The sequence below is a fragment of the Lithobates pipiens genome, unplaced genomic scaffold (genome assembly GCF_037356315.1).
Source record: "Lithobates pipiens isolate NorthernLeopardFrog02 unplaced genomic scaffold, aLitPip1_a1.2 Scaffold_28, whole genome shotgun sequence".
Taxonomy (NCBI): domain Eukaryota; kingdom Metazoa; phylum Chordata; class Amphibia; order Anura; family Ranidae; genus Lithobates; species Lithobates pipiens.
The window spans coordinates 14,690,700-14,713,320 of NW_027507789.1; the positions used below are offsets into that span (position 1 = coordinate 14,690,700).

At 47.4% G+C, this 22,621-nt stretch overlaps 1 protein-coding gene across 9 annotated transcripts in view; it reads left to right on the forward strand.

Moving 5' to 3' along the window:
* SLC38A10 (solute carrier family 38 member 10) overlaps window positions 1-22,621 on the forward strand; it is an 84,040-nt gene that overhangs the window by 8,688 nt on the left and 52,731 nt on the right. For all 9 annotated transcript variants that reach the window (XM_077458707.1, XM_077458710.1, XM_077458709.1 and 6 more), the window contains exons 4-7: window positions 7,883-7,928; window positions 10,072-10,165; window positions 11,264-11,407; window positions 16,739-16,863. In XM_077458707.1, the coding sequence (XP_077314833.1) occupies window positions 7,883-7,928; window positions 10,072-10,165; window positions 11,264-11,407; window positions 16,739-16,863 (409 nt within the window). The remainder of the gene's footprint in view (window positions 1-7,882; window positions 7,929-10,071; window positions 10,166-11,263; window positions 11,408-16,738; window positions 16,864-22,621) is intronic.

Sequence of the window (22,621 nt, forward strand, 5' to 3'; positions counted from 1 at the left end):
TCTGGAGTTAACGTTTCATATTTTCAAGCTGGCGATTGGTTGCTAGGATTGCCCAGCATTCTTACAGCCAATCATCTGCTGGTTAACTTGAAAGGTTAAAGGAGTTGTAAAGTCTTGAGGTTTTTCACCTTAATGCATTCTATGCATTAAGATGAAAAAAAAACCTTCTGTGCTGCAGCAACCCCCCCAGACCCCCGCCCCCCCCCCCTTTTTCTTTTTTCTTACCTGAACCCGATCTTTCCACCGTCGAGGACGAGCTCAGCAGCTACAGCTGCTCTCTCAGGGTTCTTATTGGATAGATAGTAGCGGGAGCTATTGGCCCTCGCTACTGTCAATCAAATCCAGTGACGGGGAGGGCTAATTCCTGCTTTCTATGTCAATGGACGCAGCAGCAGGACTCGGAAGCAGGCCCGCATGAGTGCCCCCATGGGAAGTGGTTCTCAGTGGGAGGCACTCGATGAAAAGGAGGAGCCAGGAGCGCCGCGGGGGGACCTTTACCATTGCTTTAACTGAGGCAGCTCCAGTACTTTGGTGCCTCTCGCTCTCCAGTGAAGATGAGAGCATGGGGGGAGGGTGGGACAGTCTGTTGAGAAGGACCGACAATGCAGGGACATTGGCACACTATTACCCGTGCACCCTGTGATAGCACACATTAAACTCAAAATCTTTTCCAATGCACGGACGTGTTCGTCATCTACCCGTCAGCTGCCCATGGTCAACAGTTGCCGACCCTGCTGTAAATCAATGCTGCAGCCTGGGCTACTATAGTGATGGCCGGAATCCTCCGGGTCCTGTGCCAAGTGGGTGCCCTTTTGCATAGTAACAACAGGGGGCATCGCTTGGCATTGCTACCATTTACGGAACGCCTTTCATTCTTCTCAATGAATGCAAAATGTTCTCTGAGTGGACGTCATCGCCACTCCTCTCCACCTCACAGTTGCTCGGCACAGCACCCAGAAGAACGGTGCGGACTACTACAGCAATTTACAGCTTGTGGGTATCTCCTATGCATACATATGGTGGGCCGTACTACAAGTATGCAAAACGTATCACAGAGCAGTTCAGCTTAAACCCTCTCTGGTCTCCTGTAGGTAGAATGGTGAGAGCATTTCACAGGGTCACTGGAGGTGTACTTCCTTGTGTTTTGTTGAGACAGGAAGTGAGGGGGCGATCTCCTCATGGAGACATCAGTAAAAACCCAACAGATGTTCTAACACTTCACTGCTGTATCCATAACGAATGTTTATGCAGAGGGTTAGCTGTAATGATGCTGCTGCACAGAGCTGTGTATAATGATGTCTGCATTATTTGATTGGCTCCTTTTGATTAGGAAGAATAATAACATTTCTCAGATATTTGAGGTTAAAGAAAACCGCGTAAAATCTGACAAGGCCGAGTCCTTTCTATGGGAAGGTTAGTGAAGGCCGATTCACACGGGACACATTTGTGGTGTTGTTCTGGTGGTGAATATGATGGCACAGTGGTCAGCATTTATTGCTGCGTTGAGGTCCTGGGTTCAGGTCCCACCAGGGAGCCGCCCCCCCCTCTCCCCTGCTTGGAATCTTCCCATCACTCCCCATTTCCCCCTAAATTCAAATCCGCACATGAAGATTAAAGAAGGACTCTGGACTAGTGTGAAAAGACTTTGTTTAAAGAGAACTCTTTTCCTTCCAATGTGAGAATGAAATTGGTCAAATGCATTTTTGTTCAGACAATGCAAGGGACCCCCCCCCCCCCCCCTTTTTTTTATTTTTTTATTAAAAAAAAAAAAGGAAAAGAGAGAATGACTTGCCCACTAATTTTATAGTCATTTGTATCTCAGATGCTCATCAAATTTGTACATCTTATGTCAGTGATCATCTCTCTGCATTCACTTCTAAGCTGGAGAGCAGTGAAGGAGAGCGATTTTGTAGCAGACAGAGCTATGCTGCTTGTGAGGCTCATTGAGGCGGCTGCCCCCGGCAGCGCTTATGGAGGCCTGATGCATCCATGTTCAGCCCCAGGGCCACGCAGTGTCATTGGATGTTTAGGTGGCCTCCTATACCGTAGTAATCAATGATGCTGTGCAGCCCCACTGCTGGCATCCTAGCAACCAGTGACCGTGTGCAGCACTGGGGCTGCGCACTCACTGCTTGCTAAGATTCTGGCAGTGGGGCTGCGCACTCACTGGTTGCTAGTATGCCGGCAGTGGGGCTGCACACTGTCACTGGTTGCTAAGATGCCAGCAGTGGGGCAGCACACTGTCACTGGTTGCTCGGATACTGCAGCCCCACTGCTGGCATCCTAGCAATCAGTGACAGCGTGCAGCCCTACTGCCGGCCTCCTAGCAACCAGTGACGGCGTGCAGCCCTACTGCCGGCCTCCTAGCAACCAGTGACGGCGTGCAGCCCTACTGCCGGCCTCCTAGCAACCAGTGACGGCGTGCAGCCCTACTGCCGGCCTCCTAGCAACCAGTGACGGCGTGCAGCCCTACTGCCGGCCTCCTAGCAACCAGTGACGGCGTGCAGCCCTTCTGCCGGCATCCTAGCAACCAGTGACGGCGTGCAGCCCTACTTCCGGCATCCTAGCAACCAGTGACGGCGTGCAGCCTTACTGCCGGCATCCTAGCAACCAGTGACGGCGTGCAGCCTTACTGCCGGCATCCTAGCAACCAGTGACGGCGTGCAGCCTTACTGCCGGCATCCTAGCAACCAGTGACGGCGTGCAGCCTTACTGCCGGCATCCTAGCAACCAGTGACGGCGTGCAGCCTTACTGCCGGCATCCTAGCAACCAGTGACGACGTGCAGCCCCACTGCCGACATCCCAGTGACAGCATGCAGCCCCACTGCCGGCATCCTAGAAACCAGTGACGGTGTGCATCCCCACTTCTGGCATCCTGGCAACCAGTGACGGCGCGCAGCCCCACCGCCGGCATCCTGGCAACCAGTGACGGCGCGCAGCCCCACCGCCGGCATCCTGGCAACCAGTGACGGCGCGCAGCCCCACCGCCGGCATCCTGGCAACCAGTGACGGCGCGCAGCCCCACCGCCGGCATCCTGGCAACCAGTGACGGCGCGCAGCCCCACCGCCGGCATCCTGGCAACCAGCGACGGCACGCAGCCCCACCGCCGGCATCCTAGCAACCAAAGATGCTGTGCAGCATCATCCCAAGCATTTTAGCAGCCCGTGACACTGTGCAGCCCCCCCGCATTGTAGCAGCTAATGACGGTGTGTAGCATGGCCACCGGCATCCCAACAAGCAATGGTGGAGGGCAGCAAAAATGGCCACCTCAGTGTACATGCACTGCCCTAGGCACATATTTTAGGTATGTATTTAATTTGTGTATTGTATTGTCTTTTGTTTACTAAAACTCATTAAAGTGTATTTTTTCCTAAAAAAATAAAAAAAAATAAAAATAAAAAAAATATGCGTTTTGCTGAACCTATCTGCCAAAAAATTGCAACAACAACCGTTTTATTCTACAGGGTCTCTGCTTACAATATATGTATTAATAATTTGTCATTTCCTAGCAAAAAAAAATGCTGTTTTCTTCTTTTTTTTTTTTTTTTTTTTTTACATGCATGAAAGAAATATCAGAATTGGCCTGGACTGGAAGTGGTTAACCATGCCCATGCCAACTCCATGCAGATAGCCTCCTGGCTGGGATAAGAAGGCAGAAGCTGTAACCACAAAGCCGTTGTACTGCCCTACCGCCCTTTACTTTTGGCCTCCAGCTCTGCAGTGATTTTTCGGGAAGAGTTGAGGAGCCGGTTACAAGGGGGAAGGTTCTGGGAATCTGTCTGCAGACTCCTTTTCTGTCTGCATTGCCAACCAATATGAGTTCTTTTGTCAATTATAAAATGATCTTTCTGTAGACGGGAATGAAAGGGTCACCTTATGATGGGATTACACAATGTAATGTGGGGTGGGGGTGGGGGGGGGGGTCATTATGGGGAATTCTTAGGAAAGGAATGATCTGATTTTTTATATTTCTTGTACGACTAGCGGAGGGTAAATGGGGAGGTATTGGCTGGATAAATACTGGATATTCACTGATTGTGCCATTTGGCCCCCCACCGGAGAGGCCGCGGGAAGCTGAAATGGTATTGGAAGAGCTCGCCCCCTCCTCCCCCTTCTCCCTGCGCTCTTTTAATTTTTTCTTTGCTTTACCTGCAGAAAAACATCTAATAGGAAGAATATTTCCTCTCTAATATCCATTATTTTCCTTTATAATCCTAAAAAAAATGTAACATTTCTTATTTACTTTAAACCACTTGCCGACCGCCAAACTGTAAATATGTCATTAGACATTAAATACTGGGGTTATGGTGCAGTTGGATACCATAACCCTTTTTTATTTTTATTTTTATTTAATTTTTTTTACATATTTATTTTGTTTTTCCCCCTCAGGCAGCCAGCATTCCCATAAAAGTGATCTCAACGGCGGATTCGGAATCACTTTTATAAGCTGCAAGAGAAGCGAATATTGCAATATTAAAAAAAAGTAGAATACATATTGGCCTATACGAAGGAAGAACATTATTTTTATTTATTTATTTTTTTCTTTGGGGGGTATTTTATTATAGCAAAAAGTGAAAAATAACTTTTTTTTTTTTTTTTTTATAGCCCAAAAAAATAAAAACCACAGAGGTTAGCAAATACCACCAAAAAAAAATATCTATTTGTGTGAAAAAAAGGACATAAGTTTTGTTTGGGTACAGCGTCGCACAAACACGCAATTGTCAGTTAAAGTGATGCAGTGCCCTATCGCAAAAAATTGCCTGGTCATTTAAGGGGGTAAATCCTTCTGGTACTTAAGTGGATAAAAAATCTAATGGAAAAAAAAAAAAAAAGTTTAAACCGCCCCGGTCCCCGCGCGCTCGCGAGCAGCAGTGAACGCATACGTAGGTCATGCCCACATATGTAAAGGGTGTTTGCGCCACACATGTAAGGTATCGCTGCAAACTCTGGAGCGAGATCAATAATTCTATCAATAGACCTTCTATGTAACTCTAAACGGTTAAAATGTAGATTTAAAAAAAAAAAAATGTTGGCTATGGGGATTTTGCGTGCAATTTTAAAGTGTAACATGTTCGGGATCTAATTACTTGGCTTAAAATTATCTTTCATATTCTACAAAACATGAAACACAAACAATTGTGGTATATATTTTGTGTATGGTGTGTTTTTTTTTTTTTTTTTTTTATTAATTAAAGTATATTTTTTCCAAAATAATTACATTTGCAAAACTGCTGTGCAAAAGCCGCAGAGCTGGAGGCCAAAAGCCGCAGAGCTGAAGGCCAAAAGTAAAGGGCGGTAGGGCAGTACAACGGCTTTGTGGTTACAGCTTCTGCCTTCTTATCCCAGCCAGGAGGCTATCTGCATGGAGTTGGCATGGTTAACCACATCCAGTCCAGGCCAATTCTGATATTTCTCTCATACATGTAAAAATCAGAATTTTTTATTTTTTTGCTAGGAAATGACATAAATTATTAATACATATATTGTAAGCAGAGACCCTGTAGAATAAAACGGTTGTTGTTGCAATTTTTTTGGCAGATAGGTTTTTTTTTTTGTTTTGTTTTTAGGAAAAAATACACTTTAATGAGTTTTAGTAAACAAAAGACAATACACAAATGAAATACCTAAAATATCTGCCTAGAGCAGTGCTGGGAGACGCTTGTACACTGAGGTGGCCATTTTTGCTGCCCTCCACCATTGCTTGTTGGGATGCTGGCGGCCATGCTACACACTGTCATTAGTTGCTACAATGCGGGGGGGGGGGGCTGCACAGTGTCACGGGCTGCTAAAATGCTTGAGATGATGCTGCACAGCATCTTTGGTTGCTAGGATGCCGGCGGTGGGGCTGCTCACCGTCGCTGGTTGCCAGGACGCCGGCGGTGGGGCTGCTCACCGTCGCTGGTTGCCAGGACGCCGGCGGTGGGGCTGCTCACCGTCGCTGGTTGCCAGGACGCCGGCGGTGGGGCTTCTCGCCGTCGCTGGTTGCCAGGACGCCGGCGGTGGGGCTGCGCGCCGTCACTGGTTGCCAGGACGCCGGCGGTGGGGCTGCGCGCCGTCACTGGTTGCCAGGACGCCGGCGGTGGGGCTGCGCGCCGTCACTGGTTGCCAGGACGCCGGCGGTGGGGCTGCGCGCCGTCACTGGTTGCCAGGACGCCGGCGGTGGGGCTGCGCGCCGTCACTGGTTGCCAGGACGCCGACGGTGGGGCTGCGCGCCGTCACTGGTTGCCAGGACGCCGGCGGTTGGGCTGCGCCAGGAGTGGAACTGGTTGCCAGGAGGCCGGCGGTGGTGCTGGAATTCCACTTTTTCAATGAATTCAAAGATTTCTCTGACTGGATGCGGCGGAGAGGCAGGGCAATAACTTGATGCTTTCTAACTTGTCCAATCAGAGAAAGCTTTGCATGCAGAAAATGCAAAGAGATCGCTGAATGGGGCTTGTGCTAAGTGGCCGACCTCCTGTGTTCACAATGCATCTGGCCAGTTGCTCAACACAGAACTTGGTAGGTAGTGGAGATTGCTGTAGTAGTAGTAGTAGTAGTAATGGTGTAGTAGGGATCTCATAGTGGTGTAGAAGGAGTGTAGAGGGGCATTTAGTAGGGGTGTAGGAGGAGTCTAGTAGGGGTGTAGGAGGAGTCTAGTAGGGGTGTAGGAGGAGTCTAGTAGGGGTGTAGGAGGAGTCTAGTAGGGGTGTAGGAGGAGTCTAGTAGGGGTGTAGGAGGAGTCTAGTAGGGGTGTAGTAGGCATCTAGTAGTGGTGTAGAAGGGGTATAGTAGGGATCTAGTAGGGGTGTAGTAGGGATCTAGTAGGGGTGTAGTAGGGTTGTAGAAGGGGGGCTTCTAGAGGAGTCCCACAGGTGTGGTATATAGATACGTGAACCCTTGTTGAGAATGACATGGGCACTTTAAAAAAGGCTCCTGCCACTGTAGTCCAGAAGAGAGAAGACTTGGGACTTGACGGGTCACATGACCACATATCTCCTAGGGTGATTAGCTATGGAGGGGTTGGGGATTCATTGGCTAGTCTTCTGTGGCCCCTAGTAAGGTGTATGGTAGGTAGGTCTGTAAATCAGAGCAGCTTTTTTAACACAGAGGAACTCTTGAAATAACTATCTGGGTTTATGGAACACCCCCCCCCCCCCCCATATTATATCTACAGCTCATTGTCTATTAGTGTAATGGTTATTGGGAAGAATTCCCAGATGTTGCTCGTTGGACTTGCCTGGAGCCATGGTTGGGAAAGGCTGCATTAGACTGTAAGCTCCTTTTTGGGGGATGGAAGTGATGTGTGTTGGGGTGTATAATATGTCCAGGTTATATTAATGCTTAAAATAAATTATATTAGAATCCCCTTCCTATACTTATGTCCCCCCCCCCCCCTCCTCCTATACTTATGTCCCCCCCCCCTCCTTCTATACTTATGTCCCCCCCCCCCCTCCTCCTATACTTATGTCCCCCCCCCCTCCTCCTATACTTATGTCCCCCCCTCCTCCTCCTCCTGTACTTATATCCCCCCCCCTCCTCCTATACTTATGTCCCCCCACCCTCCCGTATGGCTGAGTTTCTGCCTAGAAGCTTCCCTTAGTGCCACACGGTCAGAACAGAGAGAAGACCACCATACCGCACTTCACTGCCCAGCTTTGATCTATAGATAGCGCCATTTATTACCGCAGCGGTCCTGTGTGCAGCGGTCGGCACGGCTGTAATCAGGAATCCCACATCTGATGCAGAGCGACTCTATAAAAGCACAATAATAGTTCTGTGTGAGGACGGGGGAAGGGAATATGGCCCCTCTTTTCCAGCTTTCCTCTAATCCTTTCCCTGTATTTTATTTCTTATTGTAACAAATATTTAATGTTCTCCTTTTTCTTTTTCTTTCTTTGTAGCCTTTCACGCCTATGGAAAAGCTGGGAAAATGCTGGTGGAGACGAGGTGAGCGCTGAGATTCGCTGTCATGGGAGACGCATGGGGTCACACCTTAGGCCGGCCAGAGACGGAGAGTATTTCTTTTCTGCGGGGGGGGCTTGGGGGGGGGGGGGGGGGGCAGAAATCATGCCCACCAGGGGAACACGGTGATTGTTGCAAAAGACTAAAACAGCCACTGGCAATAATCCCATGTAAAATTTGGCAGGCTGGTTGTACCCAAGTCGATCTATTAAGTACATTCAGCCTGCCCATAAATGGTTTGAATCTCGGCTGGCTGCTTCTGAACCGGCCTAGATTCTAACCATCTATGGGCCAGTCTTAGGAATCGGCTCCAATTGTGGGCAGAGTGATAGGCCAGAGCCTGGTGTAGCAGCTGGGTCGATGGTAATGAAATCCACAGAGTGAATACAGAGGTGTGGAATATAAAGCCTGCCATACATGGATCAAAATTCGGGTGGTTCTCTCCTGTGACCCAGAATCGGCCAACAGGGGGCTAAAGTCTGCTGCTGGTTGACGTCACAGAGCTGGGTCAGGCTCTGCAGGGATCCCAACAATATCGGGATCCACCCAGATGCCTGACCAGCAGGTGGCTCCACCTCCACCTTGTAGTATACTGGCCACCTTGTTAGGTACGCCTGTTCATGTTCAATTGCTTGATAACACAAGTTGCTAATCAGCCAATCACATGGCAGCAACTCAATGCATTTAGGCATCTTGAGGCGGTGAAGACGACTTGCTGAAGTTCAAACTGAGCATCAGAATTGGGAGGAAAGGAGATTTAAGTGACTTTGAACAAGGCATGGTTGTTGGTACCAGACAGGGGCCGGTCTGAGTATTTCTGGGATTTTCACACACAACCGTCTCTCGGGTTTACAGAGAATGGTGGGAAGAAGAGAAAATATCCAGTGAGTGGCGGGTATGTGAAAATGCCTTGTTGATGTCAGAGGAGAATGGGCAGACTGGTTCCAGATAGAAAGGCAACAGTAACTCAAATAACCACTAGTTGCACCCAAGGAATGCAAAATACCATCTCTGAACGCACAACACATAGAACCTTGAAGCAGATGGGCCACAGCAGCAGAAGACCGCACCGGGTGCCACTCCTGTCAGCTAAGAACAGGAAACTGAGATTACAATTGGCAGAGGATCACCAAAATTGGTCAATAGAAGATTGGAGAAGCGTTGCCTGGTCTGATGAGTCCAGATTTCAGATGGTGGGTCAGAATTTGGTGTCATGGATCCATCCTGCCTTGTATCCCTGGTTCAGGCTGGTGGTGGTGTTGTAATGGTGTGGGGGGGATATTTTCTTGGCCCCTGAGTACCAATTGATCATGGTTTAAACACCACGGCCTGCCTGAGTATTGTTGCTGACCATGTCCATCTCTTTACGACTACAGTGTCCTCCTCTTCTGATGGATCCTTCCAGCAGGATAATGCACCACGTCACAAAGCTCCAATCATCTCACCACTGGACAATGAGGTCCCTGTCCTCCAATGGGTCTCCACACTCACCACATCTCATCCAATAGAGCACCTTTGGGATGTGGTGGAACGGGAGATCGGCGTCATGGATGTGCAGCCGACAAATCTGCAGCAACTGTGTGATGCCTTCATGTCCCTATGAGGCAAAATCTCTGAGGAATGTTTCCAATGCCTTGGTGCATCTATTCCACCGAGAATGAAGGCAAAAGGGGGTCCAACCCGCTACTAGCAAGGGGGACCTAATAAAGTGGCCGGTGAGTGTATATTAGACTTACAATAGGCTACACCTCTCTGCGCACAGCTGAGAGCCTCAGCCAGCCTCCCCCCTCCACAGCCCGGCACTCCAGTGAGCGCTGGAGGGGAAGAGCAGAGAGCGGTGACTGCCAGTCGTGGCTCTCTGATCAGACCAGACTGAGGGCTGGGCAGTCATGTGATCGCCCCGTTTTCAGGCTTAGAGGTGGTGGGGAAGAGCTACACCATGGAGATGAGTATGAAGGTTTGTTTTTGTTTTTTTCTATGCCCTTACTTCTCCTTTTATGGCAATAATGTAGCAGAGGTCCTCTTGGGAGACATTTCCTTTAATCTTATTGGTTGTATCATTTTATTCTTTTGTGCATTGCTCAGACAATGTTTGCTGCTGATTTAATCCTGTCTCTATTTCTCACAGTATGATTGGACTGATGCTGGGGACCTGCATCGCCTTCTATGCTGTCATCGGAGACCTCGGTTCCTCTTTCTTTGCCCGTTTGCTTGGCCTTCAGGTACATTTTTTTTTTTTTTAAAGGAAAATAAAAAGTTCTTCATTAAAGTGATTGTAAACCTCAGACACAAAATATGAAAAAAGCATATCCCTCTGTAGTGTGTATTTGTCTCAGTCCAGAGCACTAAGTGTAATTTCTGTCTGTTGCCTCCTTTCTCTATATAAAAGGGTGACAGGGGAGTGATCTCCAGCACACAGCCCACGATTGACAGCCTCAGCTCTGTTCCTGTGTGCTGCGTTTACAGGGAGTACAAAAAAAAAAAAAGGAATCGCTTTCAATGAAGATTATAACAAAGAAAATGTAACAAATGGCTTCAGCTGGTGGTATTTGGGTGCAGAGATCTCTCTTCTGTACTCCTACTAAGATCAAAGAAGCTGCTTATTGATTTAGTTTGCATTCGGCAACCCAAAGCTGCTGTCTGTGCCGGGACAAAGTCATTTGGAGCCCAGGGCAAGCGTGCAAAACTGCACCCCCCCCCCCTCTCCCAAGATGTTTGAGCAGTGTGTGTCAGCAAAAATCCTCCCCCGTCCCCCTTAAAAATTGAGCACTAATCTGCATGCTTACCCCCTTAGTATACATTCCCCCTCCTCCCAGTACAACCCCCCCCAGTCCCAATTTATACCCTCCAAAGAAAAAATTCACCTCTTCCCTCCTAGCACAAATCCCCTATCCCTAAAATGTCCCTTTCGAACACAAAAATCCCCTAATTTTCCCTGCTGGTACACGTCCCCCCCCCACCATATGTCCTCTTCTAGCACAAATCCCTCCTCTTAGCACACATGCCCCTCCCCATCCCCTGCCAAATCACCACCCCTAGCACACACACAAATTTCCCCGCTTAAAACCATGCTTATCCCCTGCTGTGCCCAAAATTCTTCTTCCCAACACAAATTCCCACCCCCAATCTCCTTGCAGTCCCCCCCCCCCCCCCCTCTTCCTTCTCACCCAGCTCACATGATGCCACACTATGTCTACCCCTTGTCCCAGCCTACTGTAATAATTGGCTGATCTTATAAGCAAGTACTGATGTTTTGAGAAGTCTGGTTTTGTCTTTTTGCCATTATTCTGTTATGGTTTTTCTATATCTTGTGATTGTAGGTGACAGAGGGATTCCGTATCTTCCTCCTCTTTGCCGTGTCGCTGTGCATTGTTCTCCCGCTTAGTCTTCAACGCAACATGATGGCCTCCATCCAGTCATTCAGTGCTATGGCTCTCATTTTCTACACAGTCTTCATGTTTGTGGTGAGTGTGAAATGTAAACATCTGTCACGCTAAACGTGCCTTCGTATCCTTTACTTATTAGTTCCATGTGAACCTCAGCCTAAAAAATATCCCACCTGAAAGTATTACCCGTCTCTGCGAAGGCTTCATCGCATACAAATCTCCAGTACAAGCCATCATCTCCTCCACTCCTAACAGTGAATTGTCAAATAGAAGTTAAAGTCTAAAGCCCCATACACGCTATCAGTTTTTCCTTCAGATTTACCAAAACCGTATAATATGAGGTCAAACCTTAGGAGTTTCAATTTGTATGCAATCAGGCAGGCCCTTGCACTACTTGAAGGACCTGAAGGAAAAAAAAAATCAGCAGAAAATCTGATAGTGTGTAAGGTGCATAACTCCATGTTTAAACCTTTCATGCCTAAGCCTATTTCTGACATTTTGTTGCTTACAAGTTAAAATCCGTATTCTTTGGGAGAAAATTACTTAGAACCCCCAAACACACACACACACACACACACACACACACACACACACACACACACACACACACACACACACACACACACTATATATAATTTTATTTATTTTTAGCAGAGACCTTAGAGAATAAAATAGCGATCGTTGCAATATTTTGTCACACGGTATTTGCGCAGCGGTCTTTCAAACGCAATTTTTTTGGGGGAAAAAGACACTTTCATGAATTTAAAAAAAAACTGTAAACAGTAAAGTTAGCCCAGTTTTTTTTTTGTATGATGTGAAAGATGATGTTACGCCGCGGAAATAGATACCGAACGTGTCATGCTTTGAAATTGTGAAATAGAGACAAACTGCGGTACCTAAAAATCTCCATAGAGGACTCTTTAAAAAACAATGTAACGGTTACCAGGTCAGAGATACAGAGTAGGTATTTTGGTAGAATTATTGCTCTCACTCTGATTGTGGCGATACCTCACATGTGGTATTTGAACACCGTTTACATATGCCCGTGCGCCAGGAATTCAGCTACTTTGTAAAAAGTGAAGGCACACTGCGTTAAAAGCCATTGTATGCCCACAAAAAAAAAAAAAAAGGCTGTAAGGCAAAGGCATAATGAGCTAGTATGCACAGGACATCTCCTGGACTTGACTCTATTCTTTAGATTAGGCAGGTTTATTGCACTGCTGGAGAAACACTCTGGGGTTCTGAGAGGAGAGAAACACACAGAGCAGCTATGCTTGCCCCTCTCGTCTGCTGCCCATTCACAGAAGCCTTTTGTATTTTTTGGAATGTTTTCACAAAATACCAAGACTTGTGTAATTGGGCAGGAGGAGGGGAGGGGGCGGGCATAGCAGCTGACTCTACTGTTGGGGATGCAGAGATCAAAAGGATCAGCGTCACTCCCAGCCAGCGCTGTCTCCTGGGAGTATTATAAAGCTGTCAGATATAAATAATAGAACTAAGCCCAGGAGATGTCATGCACCCCGCTGGACTTAACCACTTGCCGACTACCTTACTGGGAATGTACGTCATGTTCTTGATGTTAAATGCCAGGGTTATGGCTGCAGCTAAATGCCATAACCACAGTATAGTTTTTCCCCTTAGGCGGCCGGCTTTCCGATTAAAAGTGATTCAAGTGGTGGATTTTCCACAAGATTACTTTTAGAGGAGTCGGGAGAGGTGACACCCCCCCCCCCCCCCCCGCCACTTCCAGGTCATTTACGGACTTACCAGAGCCCTCAGTAATGCCCGAAAGCGATCCGATATGATCGTTTTCTGGGCAGGAAGTCGAGAGAGGGCGAGGAGGGCAAGATGTCGCCCACTCGGCTCTATGCCCTTGGAGGACCAGAGCGACCTCTGACATCACTTCCGGTTCTCAGGCAAAAACAAAAACATTTTTATTAGTCAAATTGTCAGAAAATTTTATTTATTTATCTTTTGCTTTTAAAGGTAACTGAGAGATCTGGGGTCTTTTTGACCCCAGATCTCTCAATAAAGAGGACCTGTCATGCTTATTTCTATTACAAGTGATTGTTTGCAAAGAATAAAAAAAAAAAAATTTAGAGGGACAGTGTAAAAATAAAAAGTTTCATTATTATATAAGAAAAAATATTTTTGGCCGGTGAGGGTGTGTGTGTAATATTAATAAAAAAAAATAAATAATAATATATATAATTATTATTATATATATTTTTTTTTGTGTGTGTGTATATATATATATGTATATATATATATATATATATATATATATATATATATATATATATATATATATATATATATACATAGTAATATACGCACGCAATGTGGCATTGTTGTTGCATAACGATCGATTTTTAAACGGACAGGCAGGGTAGCTGGGGTCAATCACGGTAAAGTTGGGATCAAAGTTCAGTTTATATTGCTAAATGCGGCTCCAAGACAAATGTTTTAGGGCTAAAAATAGAAATCTGTTATCTGTGATGACTTGAAATGCTAAGGCCACAGGTGGCAACGATCAATACATTTAACTGGATTTTACCACCACGTGTTGTGTTAATTTTTTTTAAAGTGTTTGCAAAAAAAAGAAAAAATCTGGGCCTGAAGGTTATGTAAAACCCCCCCCAAACATGATTTATTTTCTGAAACCAGACACCCCAAAGAATAAAATAGCGGTAGTTCCAATTTTTTATGTCCCATGATATTACGCAACAGTTAATGAAACCCAAAATTTCAGTTAAAAAAATACAGTTAAGTTTGGGGAACGCAAACACAATATATATTACCCAATTATTTGGTAAGTTATAAAACACGTGGCCTAAAGTGAATCTAAAGCGTAGAGTCCTAATAGCTCCACATCCCTGACAAGGTGAGCAGAAAGGGGGAAATAAACAGGGAACTGGGACACCTCAGGTGCTGGTAATCTGACGCAAATAAATATTGAATAATGAGCGACAACAATAATAATTAAACGTTATCTTTAGTCCCGGTGTTCTGTTGAATAGTGCCCTCTGTCAAAAAATGCCCGCTCTGGGCTGCGCATGCACAGTACAGAACAGCACAACAGCTGGTTTCCAGATCAGCTGTCGTGACGGCGCATGCTCGATGCATTGGAGACAATAGCAGATGAGCGCCGAGGGACTGAAGCATTCTCCGATTCTGCCTCTCACTTGGGGGGCGTGTTCAGTGTGGTAAAGGGCACGTTTTTTTGTGTTGATTGGTGGGTTCAGTGCTGCAAAGGGACAATGTTATTCTCCAATTCTGCCTCACACTTGCGTGGGATGTTTAGTGTGTTGATGGTCAATTTTTTTATTTTTTATTTTTTAAGGCAGAATCGGTGCTTTCCAGGGCGTATGAATCAGAGAATAACATTGTCCCTTTGCAGCACTGAATCCCCCCATCAGCACAAAAAACCCCCCCTTCAGAACACTGAACAATCCCCGCAAGTACGAGGCAAAATCGGAGAATACTTCTGTGCCTTGACGCTCATAACAGATGATCGGGAAATAAGCTGTTGTGCCGTTCTGTACTGCGCATGCGCAGCCCGGAGCAGGCATTTTTCGATAGATGGGACTAATCGACAGAACACCGGTTCACATTGATACGGTGCAGGATTTTCAGGGATTCCTATGCGTTTCCCACACCGCATCACATTCACACTCCATACATGCGAAACGCTGCGGGTGTCAAAGTTTAAGTAAATGACACCCAAAAAACAGTTTGCAAAACACAGTGTGATTGGCCGAATCGGCTTGCATTTGGGTGTTCATGTGATCTGATTCCAGTGCCACATGCAATTCCTATCCGAATCACATGTGGTTTCCTGCACAGCTCCTGTGTGAACCGCCACATAAGGCTTAATTTTAGATGTGCGGTTAGGGGTGCGGCAAAAAATGTGAGTTTGAGACGTGTTTCTGCCACTCGCCAAATGACATGCATCTAAATCTACCCTAACAAATATTTCTTTTGCCCAAAAGGGAGAGTAAAAAAAAAAAAAAAAAAAAAAATGGCTAAAGAGCTCAATAGAAGCCCATTATATAGAACAAGCACAATAAAATTCACCCGAGAGTATTTACCAAAGACATCCGCCTATCCTAACCACAAACATTGCCTACAAGTAAATCCCAGAATAAGATCTAGATCTAACATAAGTACAAGATTGTGCAATATCCCATAATATAATGTTTATTACTGAGGTGGAGGTAAAAACACTCCCCAACTCTTTCCGCTTCTTCTTCAGGAAGCTGGTAGAGCTTTTGATAGGTGATTGTGGGGCATTTGCTTGAGCGTGTGGTGTTTGGCAGCTTTGCTGCCCACCGATCGCTACATGTCGGGGTAAACTTTGCCATGGACTTATGGGATGTTATCCTAAGTAAATACATATTATCCATGCCCATACAGCACTTAAACCTAAAACTGTGGGACATTCAGTGCTTCAATTCCTTTGCGCCATTTACTTGTATATGATGATAAAGCAGATCAGGGCTCGGTTGTTGGTGCTGCTAGGCTGGTGACGGCCTTCCCTGGGTGTTTTGTCCCATCACTCAGGGCCTGGTGACAGTAAGCAGATCAGGGGTAGTGGCTGCTGGGCTGGTGGTGGCCCTCGCTGGGTGTTTTGTCCCATCACTCAGGGCCTGGTGACTGTAAGCAGATCAGGGGTTGGGGCTGCTGGGCTGGTGATGGCCCTCGCTGGGTGTTTTGTCCCATCACTCGGGGCCTGGTGACTGTAAGCAGATCAGGGGTTGGGGCTGCTGGGCTGGTGGTGGCCCTCGCTGGGTGTTTTGTCCTATTACTCTGGGCCTGGTGTTGGTAAGCAGATCAGAGCTTATTGGTTGGGGCTGGTGACGGCCATTACTGGGTGTTTTGTCCCAGCAGTCAGGGCCTGGTGACTGTAAGAAGATTAGGGCTCATTGGTTGGGGCTGCTGGGCTGGTGGTGGCCCTCGCTGGGTGTTTTGTCCCATCACTCAGGGCCTGGTGACAGTAAGCAGATCAGGGGTAGTGGCTGTTGGGCTGGTGGTGGCCCTCGCTGGGTGTTTTGTCCTATTACTCGGGGGCCTGGTGTTGGTAAGCAGATCAGGGCTTATTGGTCGGGGCTGGTGACGGCCATTACTGGGTGTTTTGTCCCAGCAGTCAGGGCCTGGTGACTGTAAGAAGATTAGGGCTCATTGGTTGGGGCTGCTGGGTGCTCTGTGCCCCGCACTTTGTAGGGATTTTTCCTAACTTCCTGTTGTGTCTCTGGAACAGGAAGTGAAGGGGAGTCTGTTCAACAGGAAATGAGATTTGAAGTATTTTTCCTCTATCCGAAGCTAATCTCTAGTTTCTGTACAGTGTCTTTTCTGAGAATCTAGATTTTCTTTCCTTCATCACTTCCTTCATGTCTCCCCTGTCTGCAGATCATTCTCTCCTCATTCAAACACGGCCTCTTCAGTGGGCAATGGGTGAACCAGGTCAGCTACACTCGCTTCGAAGGAATGTTCCGCTGCATTCCCATCTTCGGCATGTCCTTTGCCTGCCAGTCGTAAGTATCTCTGTTTTTGTTGATGGGTGTCATAAGAGTCCTTTCTATTGGAAAGAATTCACATCAGGAAAGGGAGATTCAGCAGAAAGAGCCAATCAGTTTCCTTGCAGTGCTCATGTGCCAACAATGGAAATGCTGATAGGAGGAGAGAGCAGAACATTAGCTCGTTTGGACAGTGACATGAGAAGACATGTACTATCACAGGCTGGGGGAGGGAAAAGACCTGCAAGTGTTGCTGAACAGCAGTAGAAAACAAAAATCAGTCTCCTTCCCCGCCAGCCAGGGCTGTGCTGTGTAGCAGAGCTGTGTAAATCTCAGGGCTGGATGTACAGAAATATACATTTTTTTAGGTAAAACATCTCTCTAATGTGTGTTTTGTCTTCACGTTTGGAGTAAATGTAACCTGTTATGACTGAAGCATATAGGCTCCCATTTTCCCTCTAGAGATGCCAGTGGTCTGGTTGTCAGACTTTTTTGTTTTGACTTTGAATCAATAAACTGGTAGAAGAATGCAGCCTGTGGAATCATAGTGACGTGACCACTCCAGATTTGCCTTCATTTTGCAGGTTTTTTACTCTAATGTTGAAGCCAGGGGATTGGCATGACAGCCAGGCACCTTTACTTGCAGGTGTTCCATGCATCCCCATACATGCAGTCCCATTCATTTCTACTGGGACACAGCCGCTGATCCCAATTTGACAGCCAGAAAAATGTGCCACTGGCAGCCGAGCAAACTGGAAATGAGGTTATGACGTCGCTTCCAGGTTACTACATCACAGACTCGATAAATGCCGATTCCAGCTTTGTTCGGGACTCCGGCCAGTCGGCGGCCTTGCCAGATGGTCGCTTGGGTCTCCCGGTGGGAGCGGAGAGGGGGTGGGGGGCGTTCCCTCCCGCTCCTTGTGATAACGGCTGCTGAGCTGCGTCGGCCATTATCATTAGAAAGCCAACCGCTTGCTGTAAAAAAAAAAAAAAAAAACGCTGCCGGGCTGAAGCCGGCAGCTGCAACCGCTTCCTTGAAGCGACGTACAGGTACATTATTTCGTGTGAAAAAGTTAAACTGACAATTGTGCATTTGTGCGACGCTGTACCTTAATAAAATTTATGTCAATTTTTTTCCCCACAAAAAAAAACTTTCTTATTGGTGGTATTTGATCACCTCCTGCGGTTTTTATTTTTTGTGCTTATAAACAGAAAAGGGCTGACAATTAAAAAAAATTAAAAATAAATATGTATGTGTGTGTGTGTGTATGTGTGTGTGTGTATATATATATATATATATATATATATATATATATATATATATATATATATATATATATATATATATATATATATTTTTTTTTTTTTTTTTACTTTCTGCTATAAAACATATCCGATTTAAAAAATTTAATTTCTTCATAAATTTAGGCCAATATGTATTCTGCTACATGTTTTTGGTTACCGTATATACTCGAGTATAGGTCGATCCGAATATAAGCCGAGGCCCCTAATTTACCACAAAAAAATGGGAAAACTTATTGACTCGTGTATAAGCCGAGGGTGAGACATGCCTGTCCATCCCTGTGTCCAGCCTACCTGTGTCCAGCCTACCTGTGTCCAGCCTACCTGTGTCCAGCCTACCTGTGTCCAGCCTACCTGTGTCCAGTGCCTCTTTGTCCTTCTGCAGCCTGTGTCCTTCTGCAGCAATCTGCATGTAAAAACATACGGCGGCCATGCCAGGATCGCCGCACCTCTTCTCCTCGTCTGTGACAGACGGCGACCATTCCACTGTTCAAAAGCCGCGCCTCCGTCTGTGATAGGTGGAACACTCAATTTCCCAGCAGTCAGTGTTCCGCCTATCACGGACATCCTCTCATCTTCGTCCGTAGTATGAGGATGAGCGGATGTCCGTGATAGGCGGACCACTGACTGCTGGGAAATTGAGTGTTCCGCCTATCACAGACAGGGAGGCGCGGCTTTTGAATGGTGGAATGGCCGCCGTCTGTCTGCATGACACGCTGATCGGGTAGGCAGACGGCGGTGACTCGAGTATAAGCCGAGGGGGGCACTTTCAGCCTAAAAAAAGGGGCTGAAAATCTCGGCTTATACTCGAGCATATACGGTAAAACAAATCACAATAAGCGTATGTTGATTGGTTTGCGCAAAAGTTTTAGCGTCTCTAAACTGTGGGATATTTTTATGGAATTGTTTTATTTATTTTTTACAAGCGATGGCGGCGATCAGCGACTTATAGTGAGACTACAATATTGCGGCAGACAAACCGGACACCTAACTGACACTTTTTGGGTGACAAGTGACAGTATTACAATTATCATTGCTAATACTGTACACTGTCGTTATACTAATGACACTGGCAGGGAAGGAGTTAACATCTAAGGGCGATCAAAGGGTCAAATGTGTGCCTAGCAATGTGTTTTCTCACTGTGGGGGAGGTGCTTTTTTAGTAAGGAAAGGCATGTGGCAGTGCTGGCGGGGAGTTGTGGTTGAGTGGCAGCGCTGGCGGGGAGTTGTGGTTGAGTGGCAGCGCTGGCGGGGAGTTGTGGTTGAGTGGCAGCGCTGGCGGGGAGTTGTGGTTGAGTGGCAGCGCTGGCGGGGAGTTGTGGTTGAGTGGCAGCGCTGGCGGGGAGTTGTGGTTGAGTGGCAGCGCTGGCGGGGAGTTGTGGTTGAGTGGCAGCGCTGGCGGGGAGTTGTGGTTGAGTGGCAGCGCTGGCTGGGAGTTGTGGGTGAGTGGCAGCGCTGGCGGGGAGTTGTGGTTGAGTGGCAGCGCTGGCGGGGAGTTGTGGGTGAGTGGCAGCGCTGGCGGGGAGTTGTGGTTGAGTGGCAGCGCTGGCGGGGAGTTGTGGTTGAGTGGCAGCGCTGGCGGGGAGTTGTGGTTGAGTGGCAGCGCTGGCGGGGAGTTGTGGTTGAGTGGCAGCGCTGGCGGGGAGTTGTGGTTGAGTGGCAGCGCTGGCGGGGAGTTGTGGTTGAGTGGCAGCGCTGGCGGGGAGTTGTGGTTGAGTGGCAGCGCTGGCGGGGAGTTGTGGGTGAGTGGCAGCGCTGGCGGGGAGTTGTGGGTGAGTGGCAGCGCTGGCGGGGAGTTGTGGGTGAGTGGCAGCGCTGGCGGGGAGTTGTGGGTGAGTGGCAGCGCTGGCGGGGAGTTGTGGGTGAGTGGCAGCGCTGGCGGGGAGTTGTGGGTGAGTGGCAGCGCTGGCGGGGAGTTGTGGGTGAGTGGCAGCGCTGGCGGGGGGTGGGATCAGCCAACTTAGGTGCTCTTGGTCAAGGATCTGAGAACTGTAGTGGGGACTTTTAATGGCAACTCTAACCACAGGTAGTGTTACTCACTGTGACTCCGACATTGTGGTGTCTTGCAACAGTAACACCTATGCCGAAAACAGGAGGTAGGGACTCCTCCAGCCTCTCCCACTTCCCTTTCCTCACCAGTCAGCTGACCTCTAGTCTCTGCCCCCCCCCAGCCATGCTGTGAAATGAATGGGCGGCTGCGAAGAGGTTGAGTGGGGGGCCCGGGCACCAGGAACAGTGGAAGGGCGGGGGAGAGGTTCGGGCTTCTGTAACAGCCCAGGATTCATGACCCCTGGCAAATCGTTATTCGACCCCCAGGTTGAGAACCAGGTGCACTTTAAACTAGATACATCCCCTATTACATTGCTGACATTTGGAGACGCGTGAATAAAGATTCCATGTTTGTGTCAACCCAGACCAGTGACGAGAGGTCATATCTTCACTTTCATCTCATTGGGTTTGTGGCCGACCAAAGTCTTAGAATTTTCCAACACAACGACACAACCTGCGGCATTCAGAAATGTCAACCATACGTCCATTTAAAGTGACGGTCAATCATTCGTCTGGTCCCGCGGGCCCCAGTTGTGCTATAGCCGTTGACGTACGCCGCTAACCCCCGAACCGATGACACATATCACCCATCTGCTCTCCTGAACCCTGGCCGGTCAGCAGTAGGGCTTTCCTAGAACAGCAGCCATAAAACTATTGCCGCAGGAAGGCTCTTTTATAGGATCTAGCCGTGACCGAGGTGCAGGCCAGTTTCCTCTCGGCTGCTGTGGCAGAGATCAGGTTGCGTGGCCTGGCATGTAACACTCCATCCTGTCACAGAGGGAGGGGGTCTCATCACATGGGGGGCCTGGAACTGTGACTGTAACCAGATCATGGGGGCTGCTGGATGCTCTGTGTCCCTCAGCACCTTCACTAAGTGTTCATGATTATGGAAATCCCGCTGACAACACTTACTCACCAAGTACAGCCTGCGGAATGAGGTGTAAACAAAACAGGATTCTGTGCCCACCCGGCCCCCCTCATTTCACGGTGATAACATATGAGCACAGCAGCTTCAGAAAGCCAATAAACCCCAAATTGTAATTTCATCCATAGAAAAAGAATATATTATCTAAAAACTGTGACTGTCGTTGAGCTATTTTTAAAGTCTATCTCCTCCTTTGTCAAAAAATAATACATGTAGGACAGAAATGTGCATTTATTTTATTTTTTTCTTTGCAAATGAGCCTGCAAACCATTGCAGTCATGATCAATGGTTGGGGTCCACTTAGAGCCATTTCACACCCTAAATATGGGTCTATAGGATATAACCTGGTCTTAAAGTGGTTCTAAAGGCTGAAGGTTTTTTAGCCCCCCCCCCAATATATATGAGCCCCATAGCGATCCAATAATATGCAGGAGAGCCTCAGCTCCTCAGGGACTCTCCCTCCTCATTGGCTAAGACAGAAGCGGGAGCCATTGTCGATCACACCCAGTGAGCCAGTGAGGAGTAAGGGGTGGCAGGGCCAAGCCACGGCTCTGTTATGTGAATGGACATGCAGAGCAGCGGCTTGGAAGCAAGCACCCTTATCGCAAGCTGCGTGCTCTGGGGGCACTTGGCAGGAGGGAGGGCCCAGGAGCGCCGGTGGGGACCCGAGAAGAGGAGGATGTGGGCTGCTCTGTGCAAAACTGCTGCACAGCGCAGGTAAGTGTAACATATTTGTTATTTAAAAAAAATACCTTTAATGCATTCGCTACATTAGGGTAAACAAACTTTTGATTTCAGCTTCTCCCCCTTCCACTTATATACCTGAGCCTGATCTCGATCCAGCACTGTGCAAAAGAGCAGTGGCTCTCTTGGCTCTCTCCCTCCTCATAGGCTTAGAGACAGCAGTAGAAACCATTGGCTCCCGCTGCTGTCAATCACAGCAAGGGAGGAGGGAGCGGGGGGGTGGGGCTGAGCAGGGCATGCGACCATGCACAAGTGCCTCCATAGCAAGCAGCAGGGAGGCGGGTGCCAGTGGGGGGACACAAAAAGAAGAGGATAGGGGCTGCTCTGTGCAAAACCATTACAGAGTAGGTAAGTATAAATGGCTTGTTTTTTTTTAATAAAAATAAATAAAACAAAGCACACAAAGTGATACTAAGCACACTCTGTGTAATGTACATCCTCCCTTCTATTTATTTCTGTATGTGGATGACGACTAAATATTATAATTATAATGTACATATTTTAATTTAAAAAAAAAATCTACCGTGTATACTCGATTATAAGCCGACTTTTTCAGTACATTTTTTATGCTGAAAAAGCCCCCCTCGGCTTATACTCGAGTTAGTTTCTCCGGCTGTGTCATGCAGTCTTAACCAGTGTTAATTTAGTCAACAAAAATGACTAAAACATTTTAGTCGTCTGAATACTATTTTAGTCGACTAAAATACGACAAAAACAATTGAGATGACTATAATGGGACTAAAACTAAAATGGCAT